Here is a 27,888-nt window from a genome sequence, read left to right as displayed (position 1 = left end):
AGCGCGGGCTTTCTTGACACGTGCTTTGCCGGGAGAGTGGTCGTTCCTTCTCCGCGTCCTTGTCGCGGCCCGGAGGCCGGTGGTTTCCGCGTGGCCCGGAGCGAGGGTAGGCCCCGCGTAGGTTTTTTGCCCGGCTCCAAGATGGACGGCAGCGGGGACGGGGGGAGGCCGTTCTGGGGGAGCACGTGTCGCGCCGCTGGCCTTTCCCGGGGCTGCTGGGATGGTGGCGGAGTCCGGAGGCCTCCTGCCGCCGTCGGTCAGGGAGGCTGGCGGAGGCGGGGCCGCGGCCGCCCCTGAGAGGCGCCCCGGAGGCGGCGGCTGCGGCCCAGTCTCTTCTTTCCTCGCACAGCCAGGCGGCCCCCGCTCGAGGCCATGGCCGCGGTTCCCGAGTTGCTGCAGCAGGAGGAGGACCGCAGCAAGGTGAGGCCCTCGCCCTCATGCTCCAGGACCGGAGGCCCCGCCGACCTCCCGGACCGCCAGATTCCTTCTCCTGCCCCCCGGGGGTTGCTCGTGCAGCCGTGTCTCCCCCGCAGAGGTGCCAGCCGTACCCCGCGCGCCCTCTGCTCCGTCCTCTTTAAGGGCTCTCCCGGCGCTCGCTGCGGACCCGAGGCGAGACCCGGCGTCTCGAGATGGGTCTCGGTGGCACGCGCCCAGGTGGCGGGTACCGAGGGCGCGCGGCGAGTCCCCGGAGCTCCTCTGGAGACTCGGGAAGGTGCGGTCACGCGGAAAGTTGTGGGAGCTCTTAGTAAAGACCGAACAGGGAGGGCGAAATCCACTTGACGTGCCGCAGATGGCATAATTTGGTTCTGTTGTCTTCAAACTGTTCCCCTCTTGCACTTCCCCCCACCCCCCACGTCGTGGAAAGCTCTCTTTGGCCCTTATACGGGGGAAATTCCGTCAAACCAAATCTGAAGTTTGTTCCTTCCAACTTTGTAAACGCCATGTGCGTCACTGCGGGAGTTCTGTAATTTTTAGACGTTCTCCAGTACTTGCTGAACATAGTTTTTACGTATAAAATCTTGGGTGTTTATGTAAATTGTTCCAGTGTCCCCTAAATCTTGAGATCTAAAAGGTAACTAATGCAGTAATTTCAGGTTATTATAGATACTCCAGTAAAGATTTAGAGGCCAGTCTCTAGGCTTTTATTGGTCATTTACACTTAAGATAGTTTCGCAATTTGTAGAGATGGGTGCGGGCCACATTATGTGCAGAATCATCACCAGGAAAGTTTTTCTGACCGAAAATGAAAAAAGAATACAAGGCGCTTTCAAATGTAAATAACCTGTAAAGCATCTTAGAGTTACATGTACTTAGAGAAGTCAGAAACATTGTTTGATTGCACATTTGGAGAGACTTTCATCTTGTCAGTACTGAAGTTAACACACAGCTAGATTCTTCCAACAAAGTTACTGTTGCTGTGATAGCTTAGTTTTTTAATGTTTATTTTTGAGAGTAGGGAGCAGAGGATCTGAAGTGGGCTTCAGCCTGACAGCAGAGAGCCCCTGGTAGGTGAGATCATGACCCCGGCCACCCAGGTGTGCCTCATGCTCTGTTACTGAAACGCAACTTTGTGTGTGACCATAGGGTTTTGATTCGTAGGGTTTTTGGTTTTGTTTTTTTTTTTTTTGAAAGTTGAAAGAAGTAAAGTTTTCTGTGCATGTTTTTTTTTTTTTTAACTAAGTGGGAACTTGAGACCATGATTCTTTATAAAGTTATAATAGTGGTAGTTTTCTCTATAGAAGTTTATAGCAAGTTCCCCTCTTGCTCCAGATTCTGTTTTCTACAGCTCTTTTAAAAGGGGTTAACTCCTTCAACTACCTTCCTGTTACTACACTATCTTGTAGCTGGCTTTTAAAATAATCTTAACACCATGCTGATGCTCCAGCAGAAATGGAAGTTTATAAAGGCTTTTTCCTGCCTGTTGGTTTTAGTGGATACTGGAGAAGATTGTACGGAATTTTTCTGATTTTTTTTTTTTAATTACAGATATTGGGAAGTAATAAAGCTTAGTAAAATGCTACTCTAAAACTCCCAGCCCTATTTTGCTTTTATCTGTGATGCTTAGCCCTGTGTATCAAATCTAGGTGGTTTTCACTGTTGTGCAAAAGGGAGTTTGGGACTAGTGTGAAAAAACAGGAAGTCAAATCTTAGGCAAACTGTCCTCTTGCCATGATACAGCCTTGTTAGTCAACTGAAATAGTTTACATTTTTACTGAAAATGTTTTAAATTTAAATATTCTGGTTATTTTGGGATTAACATGAGGATAAGGATTCGTGGGGTTTAAGTACCCTAGTAAAATAGGGAACATAAATGATTCTTGAGGGTTTTGAGTGTTTGTACAGTCAGTGCTCTTTCTGGCTTGTTCAGCAAAACTGAAAAGAATATTGGTTTGTATTTTTTTGGTAGCCTGATAATCCCGTTTAGTTACATCTGTTAGCTTTTTTTTTTTTTTAATGCTTTATTTATTTATGAGAGAGAGACAGCGTGAGCAGGGGAGGGTCAGAGACAGAGGGAGAGACAGAATCTGAAACAGACTCCTGGCTCTGAGCTAGCTGTCAGCACAGAGCCTGACGCAGGGCTCAAACCCATGAACAGTGAGATCATGACCTGAGCTGAAGTCGGACACTTAACCGACTGAGCCACTCAGGCACCCCTAGTTACATCTGTTAGTTGAGAGTATTGGTATTTGTCTCCTTTCCCAGAAAGCAGTTAGGAGAAGAGCTGTATGATATTTTTTTAACTAGTCCTCAACTCATAGGAAAGATTGTATCTTGGTGTTTAAATTTAGAAAAGTAGGGTTTTCCCAAATTCAGCTCCTGAAAAAGTTAACTAAAATATTAACACCATTAGGCCTTTTCTTCATGATAAATTAGTATTGAGCTTCCCTGTCCCCCAAAGTTCTCTAGTATCTGGAGTTTTTCATGGATAGAGGAAAATAATTGGAGATTATGCAGAACTTTGTCCCTGCAACAATGATAGTTATCCTGGCCTTAAGTCATTTTGTACTTTCTAGGTTCTCTGGGCCTTTCCTTTGTCAAAAAGTCATTAAAATAATCTTAAATTGTTACTGGATTGAAGTTAAACACATAAAAGCTTTTCAGGGGCTAGGTGATCCCCCTCCCCACCTACTTCTATTATAACTTGGCCTTTCACTAGTTGGTTATATGGACCTTTTCCTTTAATTTTCTAAGCTCAGGAAGTATGACTTCTCAGAGCTGCCCAAACCTTAGTTCTGGATCAGTAGCTTGCACACAGTGTCTTAGGATCCTCATTTGTGAACACTAATAGGTCATAATCTCACTTTTGGTGGGGGGGGGAGGGGGACTGTAGGAAGAAATGGCCAAGGGAGAATTTTCTAGATTCTGCAATTAAATTCTCATTTGGTGAGACCTAGATTATGTCTAATATAGAGCTTTAGTTTAAAGAGGTTTCTCAACCTAAGTACTATGGACATTTTGGTCTTGATAATTTTTTGTTGTGGTACGTACATTGTAGGGTGTTTAGCAGTGTCCCTGGCCTCTACTAGGTGACCACTCACTTCTCTCCAGTGGTGAGAAGAAAATTACACATTGTCAAATGCCCTCTGACTGAGAATCATTTGTTAACTCTACTCCCTAAAATGGTGTGTTATGAGTGGGGCAGGTCATGTTACGGAGGTAAATACTTAGTAAGCCAATTTAAAACTTTGTCAAGTCTAGGATTGACAAATCCTGAGGAAATAATATGCTATATAAAACATAAGCATTGTTGACCGTCTTTGGAGTTAATTTCCCCCACAGTAGTGAAGAACCATACCAAAAGATGGTAAAAGGTGGTTTTCTTCAGCAAGTTCTGGGCAATTGAAGGTTACAAAGGAGCAGATCAGTGTTTACCAAGATGGAGTTCAGTGCCACTTTGGACAGTGGAAACCTGAGGCTCTGATGACAGTACTTGCAGAGCATTGTGGGCTGGGATCAATTGAGTTACTTTTTTTAATGTTTTGTTTTTTTCTAACAGACAGTGTGAGCAGAGGAGGGTCAGAGAGAGGGAGACACAGAATCTGAAGCAGACTCTAGGTTTTGAGCTGGCTGTCAGCACAGAGCCTGACGTGGGGCTTGAACCCATGAACTGTGAGATCATGACCTGAGCCAAAGTCAGATGCTTAACTGACTGAGCCAACCAGGTGCCCCCCCGTTTTTTGGGGGGGGGGAGGGTGAGACAGACAGACAGAATGAGTGGGGTAGGTACAGAGAGATAATTCCAGACAGGCTTGTCGTCAACACAGGGCTGAAACTCAAGAACTGTGAGATGTGAGATTGTGACCTGAGCTGAAATCAAGAGGTGGACATAACCAACCAAGCCACACAGGTGTTCCAGCCATTGAGTTACTCTTAAGACTCTCCTCCTAAAAGAAGGATGTGGAAATGTGGAAATCATCAGCTGTTTCATATTCCAAATGGAAGCCATAAGTGCACAGAGGAGAGTGTATAAGTTGTAGTTGGAGGCACAAAGGATTGACTGAACTTTGCTTTCTAAATTGGGTCCTTTTTTTTTTTCCCCCTCCCACTTCTCCTTTCACAAATTTGGTGTAATTTTTTAAGGTACTACTATGTGGTCTTGAGAGAAAGGGTAATTTTCTCAAGACAGTTGCTTATGTTAACCTGACATGCATTTTCTGCCTGAAGAGTTTATGATTTACATGTTTTGGTGGGCCAGACCCATAAGTTTTCATTCTGGTTGGTGTGAAACATGAAGAGTACAAATGCAGATGTTACTACTTCCAATGCTTTCACTTGACCTTTCATGGAGAGCAGTACAAAACTTGACCATTGGTTCCAGGGAACTGGTGAGTGATAAAATGAAGAATTGTAATCTTTATATCAAAATGTTCTGGGAAACATGCCCTACTTCTGACACAAAGCAGAAATCCCCCCATGAAGCAGGCAACCTTCTCTTTGTATGCTATTTGTGTCTCAAATTAAGATGACAGAAGCTTAACCTCAGACAGTTCTGTCCATGTTGCTGAACCATCTTCATTGGTGGTGAAGGTAAATTTTTTCATTCTCAAACCTATTTCTGTTTCATCTTGGGTTGATCATAAAATAAGATCCTAAGAATCAGGTGGTAAATGCTTCTGAATACTCTCATCAACATGAGTAATGTGTAAAATGTCAGGGTTTCAGAGGGCTGTGGACTAATAGACTAGGGAACTGCTGGGAGCAGCCTGGGGATGCAGAGGACTTGAGCTTTGAATTTGTTCGAGCTACATTGTCTGTAGCATTGGTGTTTTGCTTGCCAGCAAAGATTGGTACAGAAGTTCTTTTTTTTTTTTTTTTTTTTTTTTAAATGTTCGTGCACGTGCGTGTGCGAGCGAGAATGGGTGGGGGAGGGGCGGGGGGAGGAGACAGAATCCCAAGTAGGCTCTGCAGTTTTCAGCCCAGAGCCTGACCTATGCCTTGAACTCACAAACCCTGAGATCATGACCTGAGCCAAAAGCAAGAGTCATGCTTAACTGACTGAGCCATCCGGTGCTCCAGTAAATGGATTTCTTGAAATGAAGATATTTAAGCCAATAATTCAACTTAATCTATTTCTGATTCCTTGTTGGAATTTGACTAGTTCATAGGCTTGCAGCTTTGTGAAATGATGATTCAGTTTATCCATTCGCTGAGTGCGCTGCACTGACCTTCTTCCAAGCCTCAGTTCCTGTTCTAGGAACTGGAGCTATGTAGCCTCCAAATGCCCTGCAGTCTGCAGTGTTCTACTGTGGACAGCTTGTGTGTTGGTAGACTACTGGTAGGAATGGTTGGTGTCAGCAGGGGTGGGGCCCTCTGGGTCCCATCTCACCAAGATGAGTGGTGGAAATCTGATCACTTGCTGTAGCCCTTTATCTAGTTTTTAAAGCATATGACTAACTTCCATAGCTATTAACTGTATTTGTAGCTAGAGATTTTCCAGAAGTCTTTGGTTCTATTGTCTTTGAGGATTAAGATGCTATTGGCAGGACTGAATTCTATAGTAGGGAGGAAAGAGGCAGATGAAGACAGAATAGCAATACTTGAACCATAAAGAGGAGTTTGGGAGGAGGATATGGCATTGGAATTTCTAATAGAGCACTTCCTAATGAATTGGAACAGTAATAAAGTATGTTTCATAAGTATGATCATGTGAGTCTTGCTTTCAGAACTAATGCAGATCTAGAGTGTCTGCAGCTGAGCATTTTTTGTTTATTTCCTCACTAATAAGTATTGGGCTAAGTAAGGTATGTGTACCTTTCTAGCTTAAATAGCCTGTTTGTTGGTTCTTGTGATCAAAATGAAAATCTGATTTACGAGGCAGGCTCCTTGCCTCTGTTTTGGCTCCATGCTGCTCCCAGGCCATTCATGGCTGAGTTGTCCTTATTGGCCCTCTACCTGACAGGAGTCTTAGTTCTCTGTGCAGTGGGAAGGATAAAGCAAAATCCATAGGAGAAGGGAAGTTTGAAGGGAAGACACACTGATGTTGCATGTACTAGCATATTCAACTCCTTACTATGTACACAATAAGTTAGATTTATTTTTATTTCCAAGTTCTTATTTAAATTTTGTAATACTGGTTTCAGGAGTAGAAGAATTTAGTGATTTATCACTTACATATAACATCCACTGCTCACTCACAAACAAGTGCCTTCCTTAATGCCCATCACCAACGTAGCCCATCCTCTGCCCCAAAACTAGTTAGTTAAATGGCTATTCAGCTAGCTCCCGTTCTAGCAGAACAGTTACTGTGGAGATAATTTCTGTTCCTTGGATCTTGTCACTTTGGCTGTATGGCACTAGTTTAGACTGAAATCCATAGTCCCTATAACATTTGTTATATTTTCTGTAAGCATTTTCTGTTCTCCCCTGTGGGTTCTGAATTTCAGAATCTACCCTTTGTTGTCCAGTCACCTAGGTACCCTTTGCCATCTGTAAGCCATTAAATCATTTGAAGAAGGGTCGTTGCAGATGGCGCTGTCTTGTACGTGAGTGAGTCATAAATGAGATTTGGACCAAAAGTGGCTTTTAGCAGCTCAGAGCTCTACAGAATTGTCCTGTAGCCAGTGTCAGGCACCCGAACTGTGAAGTGATGAACAGATTAGGAAATGCACAGGTATTCTCTCAGTTTTTCTCCTTTTCAGGTTCTCTTACCAAAAAATTTACATTCTAAAGCTTAAATTCCATTGTGTGAGACTAGGTAAGGGGTTTTTGTTTGTTTGTTTAAGCTTCTTTTGAGAGAGCACGCAAGCAGGGGAAGGAGAGAAAGGGTGAGAGGATCCCAAGCACAGTGCACAGCCCAGTGCAGGGCTTAATCTCACAAACTGTAATACGACAATCACGACTTGAGCTGAAATCAAGTTAGAAGCTTAGCTGACTGAGCCAGTGGGTGCCCTGAGAGTAGATACCTTTTAATTAGAATAATTTTTTTAATGTTTATTTTTGAGAGAGAGAGAAGGTTAGTGGGAGAGGGTAGAGAGGGAGACATAGAAATCTGAAGCAGGCTCCAGGCTCTGAGCTGTCAGCACAGAGCCAGACATGGGGCTTGATCCCCCTGACCATAAGATCATGACCTGAGCTAGGATTGGACTTTCCGACTGAGCCTTCCTGGTATCCTAGAAAAGATACCTTTTAAATTCAGTTCTCAGGAGATACCTAAGGGAACTGGGAAACAGAAAAATTAACATACCTATGGTCACATAGTACTGCAGTCTACCTCCTTGCTGATTTAAACAGCCATTCTAGGCATTTTTATATCTGTGCCCCAAGTCAAAGACAGACCTGTTGGCCTGCAGTGCTAAACAGTACTCTGAATTCTTTCTTACTTGGGATGGGGGACAGTATATGGAGGGATGCCATCTACTCCTTATGCCCTTCATGCTGGTGATTTATTTAGCATGTTCTGTGGCATGGAGTTGTGGAGTGTTGGTTTTGTTGACGAAGCAGAAGTAAGAATGCTGACCTTTTAATCACATTTGTGCTTCTGGAGTCAGGATACGGTGCTGACTTAAAAGCTCTGAACATTTCACAACTTGTTAGTCCTTGATGATTTAACTTCTTTGTTATCTGGAGGGTTATATGCTTTAATACAAGAAAGTATGATTGAATTTGTGAATGAGAACTCTTGAGCTGGTGATGGGTGACCTGAATGCTTAGAATTTTGCCAGTAGCCCTTTTCAGACAACTCTTTAATGCACAAATGCAGACTTGCTGTGTTATCTGGGATCTTTGTTTTTTGGTGGTTAAGACTATCATGTCAAGTGGTTGGATTTTTGTTTGAATTCCTTCCTGGGGCAATGTGTTCAGGCACATTGATTGCTGGAGAATGATTGCTTGCTGGAGAAGCATGAGTCCTTGATATCCTGCTGTGGTGGAAAGTCTTGAAACCTCTAGGGGTTTTTGCTATTTCTCTGTGTCCTCATTGCAAAAAGTGAAATTTGTATGCCTATAAGAAAGGAAGGCAATAATATAAGTAGTTTGTGTGACCTATATGTGGTTGAGAGTATGGAAGAAAGGTGAAACCAGAGTAACTTTTTTTTTTTTTTTTTAATGTTTATTTTTGAGAGAGACAGACACAGAATCTGAAGCAAGCTCCAGGCTCTGAGCTGGCAGAACAGAGCCCGTCGTGGGGCTGGAACTCACAAGCCATGAGATCATGGCCTAAGTCAAAGTTGGAAGCCCTATAGACTAGGAACCCTGAAACCAAAGTAATTGTTCTGTGAATAAAAAACAGTTGGGAAAGTCCATTGTAGCTTTGACTATAGCCCTTAAATGAACCCCATTTACTAGATTACATTCCCTTGGGGTCCTTCAATCCTAATTCAAAACATAGTCTATGTGCAGTTTGTAGAGTTTGCTTGTCGTGAGCTAAAATGGAATTGTCAGCATGTTCAAAAGTTGAGAGCTGGCTAGAAACCACCATCTATGACTTCTTCAGGAACTGGAATCTTAGTCAACATGGCATTTGTTTAAAGGTACCATAGACCTGTGGGTGATCCTATCTTTCCAGCAGTATTTCTGGCCTCTTTTATACCTGGCCTACTTTATCTCTTAAACTGCCAGATACAAACATAAGATAGACAGGATGGCCAGTATTCTCTGCAATCAAATTTTTTGTGTATTGTGAGGCCTAATCTTAACATTGTGTTTGCCCAGTGGTAAGTTAACAGAAGGAAGGAAGCTTTTATGGAAGCTTTTATGGAAGGAAATATGTCAGAATTGTGATAAAGTGAAGTGTCCCTGAACTTGGAGCTTTATCTTTGTTTGCAGAGATCTCATAAATGGACATGTGAAAATCAAGCTAAACAAGCAGATATTTCATAGGAGTCATCAAGAATTCATTTGGAAGAAGTATTGAGGTTGAGATGTCATAGACTATTAAAGTATACTGTGATTTTGTTAATATCTGATGTTTTTAATTTATTTCTTAGAGGAGAGCCATTGTTCCAGGGCTGATGGGTTTTTATAATTTAAAATTTTTCTTAGTTCCCGTGCTTAATGGGAAACGGGGAGCACTGGCAGCTTTTAAGATAGAAAAGAGAGGAGCGCCTGGGTGGCTCAATCAGTTGAGCATCCAACTTTGGCTCAGGTCCTGATCTCACGGTTCATGGGTTTGAGCCCTGTGTCAGGCTCTGTGCTGACAGCTCAGAGCCTGGAGCCTGCTTTGGATTCTGTGTCTCCCTCTTTCTGCCCCTCCGCCACTCATGCTGTGTTTTTTTCTGTCTCAATAATAAATGAACATTAAAAAAAATTTTTTTTAAATAAAATAAACCTTCTGGATTAAAAAGAGAAAAATAATCCATGCATTTTGTGTGTGTGTGTGAATACATTTCATCTTTATAGGCCTGGCTGAACCAGATTTTCTAGTTTCAGCAGTTAAACCTTGGTCTTGAACTTTTTATTTTGAGGCAAAGAATCCAAAGGGACATACCTTTGTTTGTATTCCCTGTTCTCTCATCCTCTTAATGCCAGTCTTCACTTGGCATTTTCCAGGTTCAGTAATCTAGAGTGTTGTGACACATTATATCAGCACTAGTTTACTAGCTGGGTGGCAGGGGGATGAGTGGCTTATTGTGGTAGATTGTCAGGCTGTGTTTGTGTCAGGTCTTCAGATTGACCATCAGCTTGTCTGCTTTAACAATTAGGAAGTTTATTCTATTTTAAATTTAGTAGGAAACCATTTTAACCACTTTTTCCCAACAGTGTAGTTCTTCCAAATCCTCCCTCTCCCCCCCATTCTTAAACTGGCAAAAATGAAATTGGGTATTGTTTTCCTCTGAATTAGTGACTCACAGAATCAAGTTACTTTTGCTTCCAGGGCCATGTTTTCAACACTTGTCCCTCATGTGTAATCACAGTGGAATTTTATAATTCACCTCTTGTGTTTAGATTTCTCATCGCTTTGAAACAGTCCCTGAATATGAATTGATTCACTCTTGAGCTGGATTTTTCTTTCTACTCAGGAATTCCATACCACCTTACTGTTCTTCTCTTTGTCTTCTCTTTGTCTTCTTATTTTCTAACTTTTTGCAGTTCTATGTACTGTCAGGCTAATGCCTTTTGACTGTTATTAATACTACAGTGAAACTTAGACTAATAGCCAAAAAATGTATTTCAGCTGAGATCTGTATCTGTGGACCTGAATGTTGATCCCTCGCTTCAGATTGACATACCTGATGCCCTCAGTGAGAGAGATAAGGTCAAATTTACAGTGCACACCAAGGTAAGTGACAGAATGCTTCAGTAATCAGTGCTAGGCTCTGTGATTCACAGTGGTGAAGAGAAAAAATGTTTTTTTTTTTTCTTCAGTGTAGCACTACTGCTGAGTGAGTACTTCCCTCATCTTGCTTGTAGTGAGCATCAGATAAATGCTCTCGGTTCAGCATTTTCCACTGTGTTGGAGCCCTCGGGCTGTGGGTATTGCTGATGTTGTATATACTCTGCTCCATGAGGAAGCAAACCAGGCGAAGTGATACAGGTGGAGCTTCCTACTAAACAGATCAAATCTTCCACCTTTGTTTTTTAATTTGAATGCATGAGAAGTGCTTGCTTTTTCCCATATTTGCTAAATTATTGGCCTTTGCCCCTCCTGTTTTTTGTGATTCAGAACGCTTTCCAGATTTTTAATTTAATGACAGTAATATGCTAATCTGAAAAACATGAAAAGTGTAATTTTGTAGACTCCATCCTTTCGGGAACATCTTTAGCCTTGTTTCTTCTTCCATACTAGTTAAAATACATTGAATGCTTGTCTTGTGCCAGGCATTGCTGAAAAGGGTTTATTTACATGGATTTAATTTTCTTTTTACAACAACCTTATGATGGTATCATTATCCCTGTTTTACAGATGAAGAAACAGCCACATTTTAAAGAAAGTAAATAGTTGAGGCACAATTTGAATTAGGCAGTTTGATGCTAGAGCTTTTGGGTTACATACCACCTCCATCCAGCATACAGGCCTGCTGTCTGTCTGTAGGATCCTCTCCCATGCGGTTTTCTCTTAATGCCTTGATGGCTTGATTAGCTTACCTCACTTAGGAGGCAGTGTGACAACTATGTGATTATATCCACCTGAGTTGACCTGAGGTGGAGTTTTGTGGAAAGAATTCCTTATAGAACATGTTTAATCTTAGCTATGATTTTAGTGGGAAGATCATGTTCTGCTGCTTTTGTTCTTTACTGGGTCTTAACTGAGATGTTTTGATATGCAGAGTTTTCCCATAGTGCAGCCCAGGAAATCCAAACCAGTTTATCAAAAAGTGGTAGTTACCCGTTAACTTCTTACTCTGCTCTTTACAGACAACGCTGCCCACGTTTCAGAGCCCAGAGTTTTCTGTTACAAGGCAACATGAAGACTTTGTGTGTCTACATGACACTCTTATTGAAACTGCAGACTATGCTGGGCTTATCGTAAGTGCATTTTGGAAAATCAGACAGTTAAGCCAGTTTCTTCTACCTTATTGTTCATTTTGTTTAAAGAGACTTTTACCCATTTTACTAATGGGTTGTGAAAACTGATTTCATCTACCAACTAGAGCAGGTGCTATTGGTAAAGGCTAAAAACATGAGACTGGTGTTATAGCTGTGAGGTGAAGGATACAGTCATATGACCTGTATAAGTGAAGAGGCTAAACAGTTTCATGATTTGAATCTTCCTTGTCTTGGGTTTGGTGTTTTTCTTGTACTTTATTTCAGGCATCAAGTAGTAGAATTGATTTCTAGGAAAACCTCGGTAGTGGTGATGGTGTACATTCAATAGATTTCTCAAAGTGTTGTAGTCTGCTCAAGGAGTAAGGGAGACAGTTGCCTTTGTGTTAACAAAAGTAGTATTGAAGCCTGTGTTTCCCTAATATCTAGAGACTAATTTTGATGGTGCTTCATCAACTTCATTTTAGTGTTGATTATAGCATTTAAACGACATTGAAGCAGGCTAATACTATCCCCTACCGGCCATCCATAATAGGTAACCTGACAAATGCTTGCAGTCTGAGTGCCCAGGTTTGGGGAGGAGACTTCTTTTTTATGTGGCCAAAAGGAATCAAGTTAAGAGAAAAATAGAAGTTGACCTGTTAGTCCCACTGGGCTGGCTGCCTCCTTGTGCACAGGCATTGAGTAGAACATCACCACTGGGACAAGAATACTCTCGAGTTAACCTGCTTCCCCTACAGATTCCACCTGCTCCGACAAAGCCTGACTTCGATGGCCCTCGAGAAAAGATGCAGAAACTCGGAGAGGGTGAAGGGTCTATGACCAAAGAAGAATTTGCTAAGATGAAGCAAGAGCTGGAAGCGTAAGTGGATTTTCTTGACAGGGCTATATCTTTTGAGAACAAAAGTGGTGATGTGTACAGAAATCCGGACAACCTGGCAGTTCTTCCAAAAGATGGCAGTTAATTAGTGGCCCAGTGCTGTCTTGTAGAACTACATTTCCAGTTTGTATGTAGACATACATACAATTCTCTGGGGACCTCTGACACTGAATAGACCAAATTGTTTCCCTCCATGTAGACCATACTTGATACAGAAATGCTGGTCTAGCACAGTGAAGAAGTAAACCTTTGTCTTTTATAAAGAACTCTTAGGCTGCCTATAATGTACAAAGCCTTATTCCCTGAAGTTTGGTTACTGGAGGTATAACTGAAACTAGATTGCAGAGATGCTCTTTCAAGACAGTACTCTGAATAATAATCATGATGGTTTAAAGAAGTCCAGGTTCACAGGAATTAAAATTCACATATTTTAATTTGGTTATAACTTAATAGTTTCAAACAAAAATGGATTCTTTATCCTCTGTCACATTTGGGTTTGCATTAAAGTTTCTTATGAAATTATTGAACTTCTCTCTTGGCTCCCCTCCCTCTTCTGCCATTGATGTGGTGCCCATTTCCACAGCTCTCTTCTGTGCCCTGCCCCATGCACGTCCCTATTCTCTATGGCCAGTGCTCACACACCTCCAAGTACTACGTCATTGCCGCACATGACTTGAGTGTCTATTATGGACTCTTCTGAGCATAAAGCAGTGAACACAGCCGACTGAAGTCCTACTCTTAAGTTTAGAGTGATCTTTAATACCTAGATAAAGTCACTTTATAATGTCTAATAAATCTGAGGCTTATTAGATAGACTTCAGTGCTATGTACATGGCTACAAGATTGAAAGGGTTTTCATTATTTTACAGAAACCAATGTTGTGTGGCTGCTGAATACCAGCAGTAATTGCATGTAGGTTTGGACTTTTTGTAGACTTGCTCAACTCCGGTTGTACTTTTGCCCTCTTTGGTTCATTCCACAGATTCCCAGTTGGCAAATGCCTTATTACCTAATTAGGTACAAGATTATACCAAAATGTTTTGGTCCAGTTCAGGTGTTTTGTTTAGTGGTATGAACAGAACGGTGATAACTGGAACCAGTATTGATCATTTAGTTGAGTGGTGCCAGTTGAATTCCTTGTGTGCTTCTCTTCCAGTGAGTATCTTGCAGTCTTTAAGAAGACTGTGTCCTCTCATGAAGTCTTTCTACAGCGGCTCTCCTCTCACCCTGTTCTCAGTAAAGATCGCAACTTCCACGTGTTCCTGGAATATGATCAGGATGTAAGGCATTTTTGTTCCATTTCCATGATCCAGTGAAAATGCACATGACCATATTTTTAAAAATAGGCTTGAGAGGAGCCTAGCTGGCCCAGCTGGTAGAATATGCAACTCTTGATCTCAGGTCATGAGTTTGAGCCCTATGTTGGGTGTAGAGATTGCTTTTAAAAAGAATAAAAATAGGGGCGCCTGGGTGGCTCAGTCGGTTAAGCTTCCGACTTCGGCTTAGGTCATGATCTCACAGTTCGTGGGTTCGAGCCCTGCATCGGGCTCTGTGCTGACAGCCAGCTTAGCCTGGAGCTGCTTCGGATTCTGTGTCTCCCTCTCTCTCTGACCCTCCCCTGCTCATGCTGCGCACGCCCTCTCTCTCTCTCTCTCCCTCTCTCCCTCCCTGCCTCTCCCTCTCCCTCCCTCCTTCTCTCTCTCCCTCTCTCTCTCTCAGAAATAAACATTAAAAAAAATTTTTTAATAAAAAGAATAAAAATTTAAAAAAATGCTTGATATATTTTCTGAAAAATTGACTTTTAAAGTACTGAATTTTTTTTTTTTTTTTTTTTTTTTTTTTNTTTTTTTTTTTTCTTCAGTGTAGCACTACTGCTGAGTGAGTACTTCCCTCATCTTGCTTGTAGTGAGCATCAGATAAATGCTCTCGGTTCAGCATTTTCCACTGTGTTGGAGCCCTCGGGCTGTGGGTATTGCTGATGTTGTATATACTCTGCTCCATGAGGAAGCAAACCAGGCGAAGTGATACAGGTGGAGCTTCCTACTAAACAGATCAAATCTTCCACCTTTGTTTTTTAATTTGAATGCATGAGAAGTGCTTGCTTTTTCCCATATTTGCTAAATTATTGGCCTTTGCCCCTCCTGTTTTTTGTGATTCAGAACGCTTTCCAGATTTTTAATTTAATGACAGTAATATGCTAATCTGAAAAACATGAAAAGTGTAATTTTGTAGACTCCATCCTTTCGGGAACATCTTTAGCCTTGTTTCTTCTTCCATACTAGTTAAAATACATTGAATGCTTGTCTTGTGCCAGGCATTGCTGAAAAGGGTTTATTTACATGGATTTAATTTTCTTTTTACAACAACCTTATGATGGTATCATTATCCCTGTTTTACAGATGAAGAAACAGCCACATTTTAAAGAAAGTAAATAGTTGAGGCACAATTTGAATTAGGCAGTTTGATGCTAGAGCTTTTGGGTTACATACCACCTCCATCCAGCATACAGGCCTGCTGTCTGTCTGTAGGATCCTCTCCCATGCGGTTTTCTCTTAATGCCTTGATGGCTTGATTAGCTTACCTCACTTAGGAGGCAGTGTGACAACTATGTGATTATATCCACCTGAGTTGACCTGAGGTGGAGTTTTGTGGAAAGAATTCCTTATAGAACATGTTTAATCTTAGCTATGATTTTAGTGGGAAGATCATGTTCTGCTGCTTTTGTTCTTTACTGGGTCTTAACTGAGATGTTTTGATATGCAGAGTTTTCCCATAGTGCAGCCCAGGAAATCCAAACCAGTTTATCAAAAAGTGGTAGTTACCCGTTAACTTCTTACTCTGCTCTTTACAGACAACGCTGCCCACGTTTCAGAGCCCAGAGTTTTCTGTTACAAGGCAACATGAAGACTTTGTGTGTCTACATGACACTCTTATTGAAACTGCAGACTATGCTGGGCTTATCGTAAGTGCATTTTGGAAAATCAGACAGTTAAGCCAGTTTCTTCTACCTTATTGTTCATTTTGTTTAAAGAGACTTTTACCCATTTTACTAATGGGTTGTGAAAACTGATTTCATCTACCAACTAGAGCAGGTGCTATTGGTAAAGGCTAAAAACATGAGACTGGTGTTATAGCTGTGAGGTGAAGGATACAGTCATATGACCTGTATAAGTGAAGAGGCTAAACAGTTTCATGATTTGAATCTTCCTTGTCTTGGGTTTGGTGTTTTTCTTGTACTTTATTTCAGGCATCAAGTAGTAGAATTGATTTCTAGGAAAACCTCGGTAGTGGTGATGGTGTACATTCAATAGATTTCTCAAAGTGTTGTAGTCTGCTCAAGGAGTAAGGGAGACAGTTGCCTTTGTGTTAACAAAAGTAGTATTGAAGCCTGTGTTTCCCTAATATCTAGAGACTAATTTTGATGGTGCTTCATCAACTTCATTTTAGTGTTGATTATAGCATTTAAACGACATTGAAGCAGGCTAATACTATCCCCTACCGGCCATCCATAATAGGTAACCTGACAAATGCTTGCAGTCTGAGTGCCCAGGTTTGGGGAGGAGACTTCTTTTTTATGTGGCCAAAAGGAATCAAGTTAAGAGAAAAATAGAAGTTGACCTGTTAGTCCCACTGGGCTGGCTGCCTCCTTGTGCACAGGCATTGAGTAGAACATCACCACTGGGACAAGAATACTCTCGAGTTAACCTGCTTCCCCTACAGATTCCACCTGCTCCGACAAAGCCTGACTTCGATGGCCCTCGAGAAAAGATGCAGAAACTCGGAGAGGGTGAAGGGTCTATGACCAAAGAAGAATTTGCTAAGATGAAGCAAGAGCTGGAAGCGTAAGTGGATTTTCTTGACAGGGCTATATCTTTTGAGAACAAAAGTGGTGATGTGTACAGAAATCCGGACAACCTGGCAGTTCTTCCAAAAGATGGCAGTTAATTAGTGGCCCAGTGCTGTCTTGTAGAACTACATTTCCAGTTTGTATGTAGACATACATACAATTCTCTGGGGACCTCTGACACTGAATAGACCAAATTGTTTCCCTCCATGTAGACCATACTTGATACAGAAATGCTGGTCTAGCACAGTGAAGAAGTAAACCTTTGTCTTTTATAAAGAACTCTTAGGCTGCCTATAATGTACAAAGCCTTATTCCCTGAAGTTTGGTTACTGGAGGTATAACTGAAACTAGATTGCAGAGATGCTCTTTCAAGACAGTACTCTGAATAATAATCATGATGGTTTAAAGAAGTCCAGGTTCACAGGAATTAAAATTCACATATTTTAATTTGGTTATAACTTAATAGTTTCAAACAAAAATGGATTCTTTATCCTCTGTCACATTTGGGTTTGCATTAAAGTTTCTTATGAAATTATTGAACTTCTCTCTTGGCTCCCCTCCCTCTTCTGCCATTGATGTGGTGCCCATTTCCACAGCTCTCTTCTGTGCCCTGCCCCATGCACGTCCCTATTCTCTATGGCCAGTGCTCACACACCTCCAAGTACTACGTCATTGCCGCACATGACTTGAGTGTCTATTATGGACTCTTCTGAGCATAAAGCAGTGAACACAGCCTACTGAAGTCCTACTCTTAAGTTTAGAGTGATCTTTAATACCTAGATAAAGTCACTTTATAATGTCTAATAAATCTGAGGCTTATTAGATAGACTTCAGTGCTATGTACATGGCTACAAGATTGAAAGGGTTTTCATTATTTTACAGAAACCAATGTTGTGTGGCTGCTGAATACCAGCAGTAATTGCATGTAGGTTTGGACTTTTTGTAGACTTGCTCAACTCCGGTTGTACTTTTGCCCTCTTTGGTTCATTCCACAGATTCCCAGTTGGCAAATGCCTTATTACCTAATTAGGTACAAGATTATACCAAAATGTTTTGGTCCAGTTCAGGTGTTTTGTTTAGTGGTATGAACAGAACGGTGATAACTGGAACCAGTATTGATCATTTAGTTGAGTGGTGCCAGTTGAATTCCTTGTGTGCTTCTCTTCCAGTGAGTATCTTGCAGTCTTTAAGAAGACTGTGTCCTCTCATGAAGTCTTTCTACAGCGGCTCTCCTCTCACCCTGTTCTCAGTAAAGATCGCAACTTCCACGTGTTCCTGGAATATGATCAGGATGTAAGGCATTTTTGTTCCATTTCCATGATCCAGTGAAAATGCACATGACCATATTTTTAAAAATAGGCTTGAGAGGAGCCTAGCTGGCCCAGCTGGTAGAATATGCAACTCTTGATCTCAGGTCATGAGTTTGAGCCCTATGTTGGGTGTAGAGATTGCTTTTAAAAAGAATAAAAATAGGGGCGCCTGGGTGGCTCAGTCGGTTAAGCTTCCGACTTCGGCTTAGGTCATGATCTCACAGTTCGTGGGTTCGAGCCCTGCATCGGGCTCTGTGCTGACAGCCAGCTTAGCCTGGAGCTGCTTCGGATTCTGTGTCTCCCTCTCTCTCTGACCCTCCCCTGCTCATGCTGCGCACGCCCTCTCTCTCTCTCTCTCCCTCTCTCCCTCCCTGCCTCTCCCTCTCCCTCCCTCCTTCTCTCTCTCCCTCTCTCTCTCTCAGAAATAAACATTAAAAAAATTTTTTTAATAAAAAGAATAAAAATTTAAAAAAATGCTTGATATATTTTCTGAAAAATTGACTTTTAAAGTACTGAATTTTTTAATGGCATAATGGAATCCTTTTTTAGATGCTGTTTCCCTCTGCCCCATAGATCCATTGTGTAAGGCACTTTTATAAAATGATACTTAAAGATTTTTACTTTTTTCCCCCCAGTTAATTTTGGGATTATTAAGAGCAATTTTGATTCACATTTTTTTTTCTCCTTGGCTACCTATTTGTTGGAAGGAGTTGGATGCTTTGCCCTTTTTTTCAGTGTTATATTTTTTATTAATATGTGTGAGACAAGCCCTGACTTTAAAAATTTCCTCAGCATCTTTAAGTTTATTTTGAGAGAGAGAGAGCGCGCGCGCACCAGTTGGGGAGGGGCAGGAAGGAGAGAGAATCCCCAGTAGGCTCTTTGCTTTCACCGCAGACTTGACAACACAGGGCTCCGTCTCATGAACCATGAGATCATGACCTGAGCAGATAACCAAGAATCAGATGCCTGACTGAACCTCCTAGGCATCCCTCCTAGCATCTTCTAATCAGTGAGTTTCAATAATTCAAGGATTTAAAGGCCACTAAGATGTGTCTGGCTAGCTCAGTTGGGAGAGCATACAACTCTTGAATTTTGGGGCATGAGTTCAAGCCCCACATTGGGTGCAGAGCCTATTTTTAAAAAATAAAGGCCAAGACTTAGTGCTAAGTAGTTTCCCCCAAAAAACTTTAGGTCATGTTTTTAAAATTAAGACTTGTATTTAGGTTTGGCTATTGTATTTGATATTTTAGATCTAGTGGTAAGATGGAAGTATCTTATGTATGTGCCTGTGTTGGTAAACAGTATCATTTAGAATGTATTTAGGGCTTTTTAAAGATTATTTAGAAAAATATGTGTACCATAAACTTCTTAAGGATTTTTTTTTCCCCCCAGCTAAGCGTTAGGCGGAAAAATACCAAAGAGATGTTTGGTGGCTTTTTCAAAAGTGTAGTGAAAAGTGCTGATGAAGTCCTTTTTTCTGGAGTTAAAGTAAGTGGCTTTTAGCTGTGAAATTCCTGACTTGTGAATAGGTGACCTTTTATTTCTTCAGAAGAGCTATTTGTGAAACAAATGGTATTAACTTTATAGAAATGTAAATGATTTTTTCAAATTTTGGTTATTTTTTATCTACTCTTTTTTTTTTTTTTTTTTTTAATAATGTGGCTACTAGAAACTTTAAATAGCACATGTGGTTCCCGTACTTCTGTTGGACAGAGCTGTTCTAAAAGACCAATTGACATACAAGTCTCCCATTACCCTGGTGATATTTATCTCTCATTCCTCAACCCCATTCCACTTTTTAACTGAGTTACCACTTTGTGTCTGACTTTGCAACTTTTGTTGAGAGCTTGAGTGGGGAGCCCAGAGCACAGGTGTTGGGTGGAGGGCATTGTCAAAAATTTGGAACTCTGGGACTTTCTCCTTGCTGTGTTTTAAGGTGTGTCAGACTGTCCTGTACCCACACATTGCTGGATGTTTGGCATCCCTGGCTGGGATGCACCAGATTTACCCCCCATACACACAGATGTGGGTATCCATGGCTAGGTCACTGGCTGCCAGGCAGAATCACTTCTCTACCAGGATTGCTGGATCTTAGTACCAGTTTTCCTGGGCATTGTTGAATGACTCTTCAAAATGTTTTTTCTGTATTGACATTTCTTGCCATCACGTGAGTTTTGCTAATCTTGGATATGAAATGCTATTTTGTAAGTTTGGGCTTCCCTTGTCCTTAGAGGTTAAAGTTCTTATGCATAAGCTTATGTCTTTAATGTTTCTTTTGATACAAAATACATTAATATAAAGAGTTAAGAGTTTTGCTTCTTTATTTTCTTCCTCTTTTAGGAGGTAGATGACTTCTTTGAGCAGGAGAAGAATTTCCTCATTAACTATTACAATAGGATCAAGGATTCATGTGCAAAAGCTGACAAAATGACCCGATCTCATAAAAGTAAATACCATTCATCCACTGGCCTCTTAGCTTTGCTTAATATGCCAGCTTTGTTTATATAAAAAGAACTGTCCTTATTTCTGCAGATGTTGCAGATGACTATATCCACACTGCAGCCTGCCTACATAGCCTGGCTTTAGAAGAGCCCACAGTCATCAAAAAGTAAGTTTTTCTTGGAAAAGTATTTTCCCTTTCAGTTCAAAAACTCCTGCGTGGTATAATGAATAATAACTACATAGTTTCACTTCTGCTTTTGAGTGCCCAGCTCTTCAAGACTAGATGATGGCCTCCAGCACTCAATTCTTACCCACTCTCTGAACGTACACAGATTTAAGGTGTTTGCTGGGGACTCAGGGCACTTCTATACCAAACATGGTAGCTGTTGTCAAAACCTTTATTTTTATCATACTGCCTCCATTTTTTAATTGATTTGCTTTCATTTTGGAGTTGTCTCTGAATGAAGTTTGCTTTGTATGTTCTCTGGCAAATAAGTACTTTTCAGTTTCTCCATCCTGAGTATTTCTGGTGTGAAATCATATTCTACTTAACATCTAGGGCTTTATATAACAGGTATAACATTTCTGATTTGAAGGTGAAAGTCAGACTAATAGCAGAACCTAGATGAAATAGTAGCTTTTGTTTAGTTTTAAACAGTAGCATATTTATGGCTTTGGGACACCCATAGTGGTGGTTCATTAGAATCTGCTCTTGGTTAAAACAGCTTTGGTATTAGTTAAAGACTATCTTGAGACATGGTTGCTGCATGGCAAGATACTTGAAGGGGCAGCAAGAGAGGCCGATGTCCATGAGTGTGGCACTGTCAGTGTGTGTTCAGTTCTGTAACCATCCTTTCTACTAGGTTAGGCCAATTGGTAATGAAAGTGCTACTTTGATACACTGATTCTAAAGCACTAAAGGCTAGGACTTTTTTGCATTTACTCATTCGAAAATGTTTTAAGAGTATTGATAAGGTGCTGTTTCATACATGATTTTAAGACCTTCAGCCAAAATCATGTGTATATTTTCAGGTACCTACTGAAGGTTGCTGAACTATTTGAAAAACTTAGGGTAAGGATTTTTATATTGGTCTTCCTAATACTTTATAATCTGCAGATTTCTGCTTAGATGATGGTGACTTTTACTTTTTTAATAGAAAGTAGAGAGTCGAGTCTCCTCAGATGAAGATTTAAAGCTGACAGAGCTTCTCCGATACTACATGCTCAACATAGAGGCTGCTAAGGTAAGTGAGATTAGCCTAAATAGTTAACTGAGAGACATCTGAATTACCATTAATTGAGTTTATTCGGGAATAGTAGGGGAATTGCAGTTTGGGGAAACACATGCTATATATAGCAAGGTATAGGCAAGTCTGTTCCGTGTTTGGGCTGGGCTTGTATTCAGGAGTGTTAAGAAGGGATGTCCAACCAGAGTCCAAGCAGTAAATCCTTTGGCTTGTATCACTTAAGAGCAGCAAGGGTGACACTGAGTTGACAGATAGTAATTTGAGGGGTTGTAGGTAGGATATTGGATATGGGTATAACTGAACACATGTCAAAACGGATATTACTGAAGGAGAAAAGGTTTTGAGGTTTGTGAGTTTTTATTGAATTGCAGTTATGGAGTCATAAACTATTACTTACCAGAAGGCAAGACTAAGCGGTAAGCCGAATAACCTTTGGAAATGAAACATGGCATTGACTGGGCATAACCCTAAACAAAAAAATATTACTTTTATGCTAAATCAGGCAACATAAAATTAGGGAAAATATCATTAGGAAGTAGAAATTCACTATTTACCTTATAGATTCATTTTATTTTATTAGTTCATTTGTCTTTTGGCAGGTTTCCCAAGTCTTCTATTTGGATTTTTTTTTTTTTTCTTACATACTTTTGACTATAATGGATTTAAGAGCTGGTGGTCAACACTTTTTGAGTGAACACAAAAACACATAATGGTTATGTGTCACATAGATAATGTTGACCTCACATATCAGATTTTAAATACAGAGGTAACTTGCACTTTGCTGTAAGTTGCAAATAGTCTTTCACATGAGAGCCTGGGGTTGGACCCCTGAGAGCAGGAGTTGTGGGGCAGGTTAGAAGAGCGTTCTTGCCACCTCACTGCCTAGTTGTGTTGTAGCAGCATCACTGGGTGTGCTCAGTAGTGCCTACCTGTGTTTCAGTAGAAGGTGGTTAATCTTATAAACTTGCTTTCGATGACTGAATCGACTAAACAAAATAATTTTCATGGTTGGTTTTTTTTTTTCTTGATCCATATAAAGAATTCCAAAGCCTCAACAGTGCCATAAGAATTGCTGTTCCCAGCCTAATCTTGAGATTAAAGAAAACAAAAAAACGGGAAAGTAAGATAGAAGTGGATTGGATTGTTGCCATGTGACATTTCAGGTGGTGCACTGGCACCACAGTACTTGGGCTGGTTGTTAGACTGGTTCAGATACTTAGTCTCCCTGTTGTGTTCTCTGGCGATTTTTCAGGATAAGTTTAACTACTACCATGTCTTTTCTGTTAATTTTCTTCTCAGGATCTCTTATACAGACGCACCAAAGCTCTCACCGACTATGAGAACTCCAACAAAGCATTGGATAAGGCCCGGTTGAAAAGCAAAGATGTCAAGTTGGCTGAGGCACACCAGCAAGAATGCTGCCAGAAATTTGAACAGCTTTCTGAGTCTGCAAAAGAAGGTTGAGATGGGCTGTTCTTTACTTTTTGCTTTTCATTTGGAAACAATTTCAAGCTCACAGAGAAAAGTTGTACAGAAAGTAAAAAGGACACCCATATATTCTTTACTTGGAGTCAGCTAGTTCTCTAGTTTGCCCCTTCAGCTTGGTCACTTGCACATGTAGCCATGCTGCCACATGTGTGTTTATAAATGCACATGGGGTGGGTCTTAGCCATTTGAGATTAAGTTCTATGTATTATGGTCCTTTTATCCTTAAGAAATTTTGTTGTGTATTTGTCTTAACATCCCTATAGTACACTTACTGACTTTGGTAAACTTTAACACAACACACCCCAACCTGCTGTCTGTATTCTCATTTTGTTGTTGGCATTTGCCTTTTTGAAGACCATAGACTCTACAGTGATCCTTTTTTTCAGATGGTCTATTTCTGCAATGAATAGATTCTGGTTATGCATTTCCAACGGAATATTCTCTGAGTAATGTGTCTTTCGGGTGTCGCTTCTGAGGGCATGTTATGTTCATTTCCTCTCATTTGTGGTGTTAATTTCTCTGCCATATAGTTAATAGTTTGTTTTCCCATGCTACTAATCAGTAGTGTGTGAGGAGACCATTTAAAGCCCTGCCAATAGTTTCTCCCTACATTAAGTCTGTGTTGAGTCTTGCCTGAGCCTGCTCTTACTGTGCTGGCTGCAGAAAGGTGATTTCCTGCCCCTCAGTTCTAGTGTCCTCTTCCCAAGCCTTTGGCATCATCATCATCCTTTAAGAGTAAGCCTTCCCTTCTTTCCCACATTTTCTTCCTTGTTTTATTAGAGTCATGGGTTTCTGTTTTTGGAAATCGTTTTTAAATTCATTATTTTGGTTCTCAGTTTGTCCAGACTTAGGGAGAAGCATCTTTAAGTTGGCATGTCCTAATGACCTATCCCTCAGTCTTTTGAGTTTAGATGTTATGTGTTAATCTTACATCTTCTTCAGCCCTGAAAACCACCATTTCTTCTAGAAGCCTAGGTTCTGTTGACTTACAGAATTGGGGCAAGATTAGGGTGTTGAGTGTGCTCATTTCTCCTGGGGTGCCTCTCTGGGCCCTTCAAGAGACAGAATCAGGAAATGGAGGGGTGTGTAACTCTCTCCGGGAGTCATGGTGGTGACACAGTTCGAGTCCACAGTTGCAGGGTTCTTTTTTGCCTTGCCCCATTCCAGAGTAGGGGGGATTATGGCTTAACTTTATTGGGTGAGAATGCTCCATTTCCACAAAACAGGAGTGTAGTCTTTTCCTCATGGGAGGGGAGGTGTGTCTCACTCACCTGCAGTTCTCGGGCCATGGAACATGCCAGAGCAAAAGTAAAGAATATGTCTTCCTGAGTGTGAATGTAATGATAGTGGTAACTGCACTTGATTGACTCCCAGAACTCCTCCCACCCACCTTTGGTTCCAAAATCTAGGCATATCTGAAAACATTCTGATATTAGCAATAAGCAAGAGTTTCTGTTCTTTGTTTTCTGTTGGCTTATGTTTACAGCACTATAATACTGTATAGAAATCTTGTAAAGGCCAGAACTTCTCTGTACAGAAATCTTGCAAAGGCCACACGGATAATGCTCATTGTGGTGGTCTTTTGGATTCTTTTGAAGGAACCTTTTTCTTGCTGCCATAGTAAAATAAATTCTTGTCCTTTAAGTAGCTAATTTTAAGTTAATGAGAGCAAAGTATGGAGTTGAAATCTTAGATTACTACATAGGTCAAAGTTTGGTGGCTCTGACAACTTTAGAGGGGATTACGGAAAACTACAAAGCTTTGAAGTGGTGCCGGTTTAGGCCTGTCCTGATTGCCTAAGGTTTGTCCGTTTGGTATTAGATTTTTATCCTGTTTATTCAAAGTGTACGCCTTGGTGTACTGTATTTAAAAGTACAGTGTTCTGTAGAATACTGCTATGCTTCTGATCCGAGTTCTTTCTAAATTCGTAGCTGAACTGATGAGTTAGTTGAACGAGCACAGTACAAGTGATAGTGAGAGCAGGCATCATGGGTGATCCGACAGGTTAGTATTCAGTCCTCATCCCTGGGTGCAGGCCTACAGGAGAGAGGTGAGTTTATCTTGACATCCAGGAAGACCTGTTTAGTGTATCCAGTGTATTGTTATTAACTCATCATTGTAAGTGTTCTTGCAACTTTTTACTTTTCATGTGGCTGCTTGCATATTTCTTTTGGTTAGTGCTGCACAGACCTGATACAGGAGAGTCAGTTTGCTCCTGAGGACTAGAGCACTAGCTTGATCTGAGAGATTTGAGCAAAGGAGTGATGGTGAGAACCACAGGCTCATGGAAAGAATCTGATGGAGGATGTACTTATTTTTGGCTTGCCCTGATTTAATTTTTGTATAGTTTTTTTATTTTTGAGACAGGGAGAGACAGAACATGAGCGGGGGAGGGGCAGAGAGAGAGGAAGACACAGAATCTGAAACAGGCTCCAGGCTCTGAGCTGCCAGCACAGAACCTAATGCGGGGCTTGAACCCACAAACCGCTCAACCAGCTGAGCCACCCAGGCGCCCCGGCTTACCCTGATTTCTAATGGGCCAATAATCCTGAACAGTATTTGGCAGAAGGAAAGGATAGCTATAAAGGTGGCCTGTTGTACAGATCACATCCACAGAGCTGTCTGAACATGAGTGGTCATTTGAAAGTTTAAAAATAATCATTCAAGAAAGTCATTAGTGCAGGTATGTATGGCTCATGACCTCCCCTGGCCCTCTTCCACAAACACTGGGAATTAGAGGTTTGGGGGGCAAGACTGCCCATTTCATAGATTTTCCCAAATAGTCCATGGCATTAATCTGTATTTTGATGCTCAGTGGTTGCGTTTGGTGTTTATTAAAAGCAGTGGCAGACATGTTACTACATTGTCCGTAAAATGTCAAGTATGTGTCCCAGTCACTGAGGTGATAAAAATGTGTGTATCAAAGCTTTGAAGATTATAAGAATGATAATTTGGAAGTTAATTGTGGAAATTGTTCACCTTTTATTGATAAACTTTCTTTTGCAGAACTAATCAATTTCAAACGAAAGAGAGTGGCAGCATTTAGAAAGAATCTTATCGAAATGTCTGAACTGGAAATAAAGCATGCCAGGGTAAGTGTTTTCCTTTAGATTAAGCCAGAAGCTTTTTAGTATTCAAGTTCTTTCCCAGTTCACTATCTCAATGTCATCAGGCAGATGGGGTTTGCTCTGTGTGTGTGTGTTTTAAAATCTTATTTTAAGAGACTGCGCATGAGCAGGGGAGGGGAGTGGGGCTAGAATGTCTTTAGCTTAATTTTAGTACAGAAAAAATGGAGAACGGTGATCCTCAATGTTAGATACACATTAGTATCTACTTAAGGAGCTGTTAAAGACATTTCAGTGCACAGACCAATTCTCTCAGTTTCTGGGCATGGCTTTTCTGGTGGTTTGTGGGTACAGTTGCGTTTGAGCACCAGAAATACTAGAAGACCCAAAGCCACAGGGTCAGCACTGGAGGAGGGGGAGCAGTCACTGGACAGTCCGCATTGGTTAAGCAGGAAGACCTTGAACATATGTATTTTGAATTTCTTAGACTATAACATTTACTTAAGTCGAAGTCCTGTCCTATATGAACTTTTAAATTGGGGTTTTAGAGTGTCACGTATACATAAATCATAACTAACCTTCTGAGTCTGGATGCTCTGAGTTTTCTTAGTTCCTTTATTTTTTTAAAGTTTGTTTATTTGAAAGAGAGAATGCAAGGGAGTGGGGGAGAATCCCAAGCAGGCTCCATGCTATCAGTGCAGAATCTGATGCAGGGCCTATCACCTATCTCCTGAACTGTGAGATCATTATCTGAGCCACAGTTGAGAGCTGGATGCTCAACCACTGAGCCACAGTGGCACCCCTCAGTTCCTCTAAAATGAGAACTTTCTAAAGCAATTTGTGCTGAGTTCTATATGAATAATTATCATTTTATAATCTCACTCATAAAAAACTTATAGCAACTTTGTGGGGGGGGGCTGGGTGGCAACTACCTCTTCAGTGGTGAGCCTCTCCAGGCTGCTCCCAGACTCTCAGAGGGAGGAACTGGACAGTATGAAATTGGGGTGCAGGTTGTAATTTAATAAAGAAAAGGACCAACCCAGTTTGGCTGGCTTCAGATCTCTTGTGAAAAGTTTAAATTGGTGGGTTTGAGTTTAATTCTTAGAGATCCGTAAGAGGTCTGGAATATAAAGTGATTCATTGGTCTACCTTGACTTCTTTCTTCCAGAACAACGTCTCCCTCCTGCAGAGCTGCATTGACTTGTTTAAGAACAACTGATCTGCTTTTTCTCTGAATGAAGGACACGAATGTGAAAGAAAGCCAGCGTCACTTGCACTTAAATCATTACCACAGAAGATTTATTACCTTTGACTTTAGTTTAAAATTATGTGAATAAATATTTTGATTTCTAAAAATCTTAACACTTAACCATGTTGGTTTAAAATATTTCTATTGCATGCTACTTGTACATAACTAATCTTTTCCTTATGCATTTAATACCTCAAAGTGGGCAGAATCTCAATGCTGGGTTCTCCTATAATTTGTCTTTACTTCTTAAAGAGTGCAGGAAATATGTATGTGCCTTCTGGAAACAAGTGTAAGCAGTTGCCTGACACATGTTAATCTGTTTCATGTGCCCATGTCCCTACAAGCAATTTAGAGTAGGTGCCACTTACAGCAAGTAGGTCAGCTGCTTGTTAACAGGTAACAGACATTCCATTCATTAAGGTGATTTTTTTTTTTTTT

At 41.0% G+C, this 27,888-nt stretch overlaps 1 protein-coding gene and 1 non-coding gene across 4 annotated transcripts; both read left to right on the top strand.

Annotated features, from left to right (window-relative positions):
* The first annotated feature begins 26 nt into the window (after window positions 1-26).
* Window positions 27-27,888, top strand: SNX5 (sorting nexin 5). Of its 3 annotated transcripts, none has more exons than XM_039256523.1 (14): window positions 27-106; window positions 350-420; window positions 10,613-10,717; window positions 11,794-11,904; window positions 12,663-12,784; window positions 13,959-14,082; window positions 19,352-19,447; window positions 20,300-20,405; window positions 20,492-20,567; window positions 21,434-21,473; window positions 21,559-21,645; window positions 22,948-23,107; window positions 26,143-26,228; window positions 27,370-27,888. In XM_039256523.1, exons 2-14 carry the CDS (start codon window positions 373-375, stop codon window positions 27,418-27,420), a joined length of 1,212 nt encoding a protein of 403 aa, XP_039112454.1. In that variant the 5' UTR covers window positions 27-106; window positions 350-372; the 3' UTR covers window positions 27,421-27,888. The 3 variants fall into 3 exon arrangements, with proteins under 3 accessions (XP_039112454.1, XP_039112455.1, XP_039112456.1); XM_039256524.1 differs by having other exon boundaries at window positions 30-106; window positions 354-420; XM_039256525.1 differs by lacking the exons at window positions 27-106; window positions 350-420; window positions 10,613-10,717; ... (1 more) ...; window positions 12,663-12,784; window positions 13,959-14,082 and adding exons at window positions 15,236-15,764; window positions 16,523-16,644; window positions 17,819-17,942.
* Window positions 5,619-5,854, top strand: LOC120248253. The gene has a single exon (XR_005532534.1). It is a non-coding gene; the product is annotated as a small nucleolar RNA SNORD17 (small nucleolar RNA).

This window comes from Hyaena hyaena, unplaced genomic scaffold (assembly GCF_003009895.1).
Source record: "Hyaena hyaena isolate Hyena2069 unplaced genomic scaffold, ASM300989v1 scaffold_579, whole genome shotgun sequence".
NCBI classification, from domain to species: domain Eukaryota; kingdom Metazoa; phylum Chordata; class Mammalia; order Carnivora; family Hyaenidae; genus Hyaena; species Hyaena hyaena.
This window is presented reverse-complemented; position numbering and strand designations above follow the sequence as displayed.

Bases quoted from the DNA above. Each gene is read 5' to 3' on its own strand.
- SNX5 (XM_039256523.1), top strand. From the start codon at position 373: ATGGCCGCGGTTCCCGAGTTGCTGCAGCAGGAGGAGGACCGCAGCAAG. The intron at 10,718-11,793 runs GTAAGTGACAGA...TGCTCTTTACAG, and splicing joins AATTTACAGTGCACACCAAG to ACAACGCTGCCCACGTTTCA. The intron at 21,474-21,558 runs GTAAGGATTTTT...CTTTTTTAATAG, and splicing joins AACTATTTGAAAAACTTAGG to AAAGTAGAGAGTCGAGTCTC.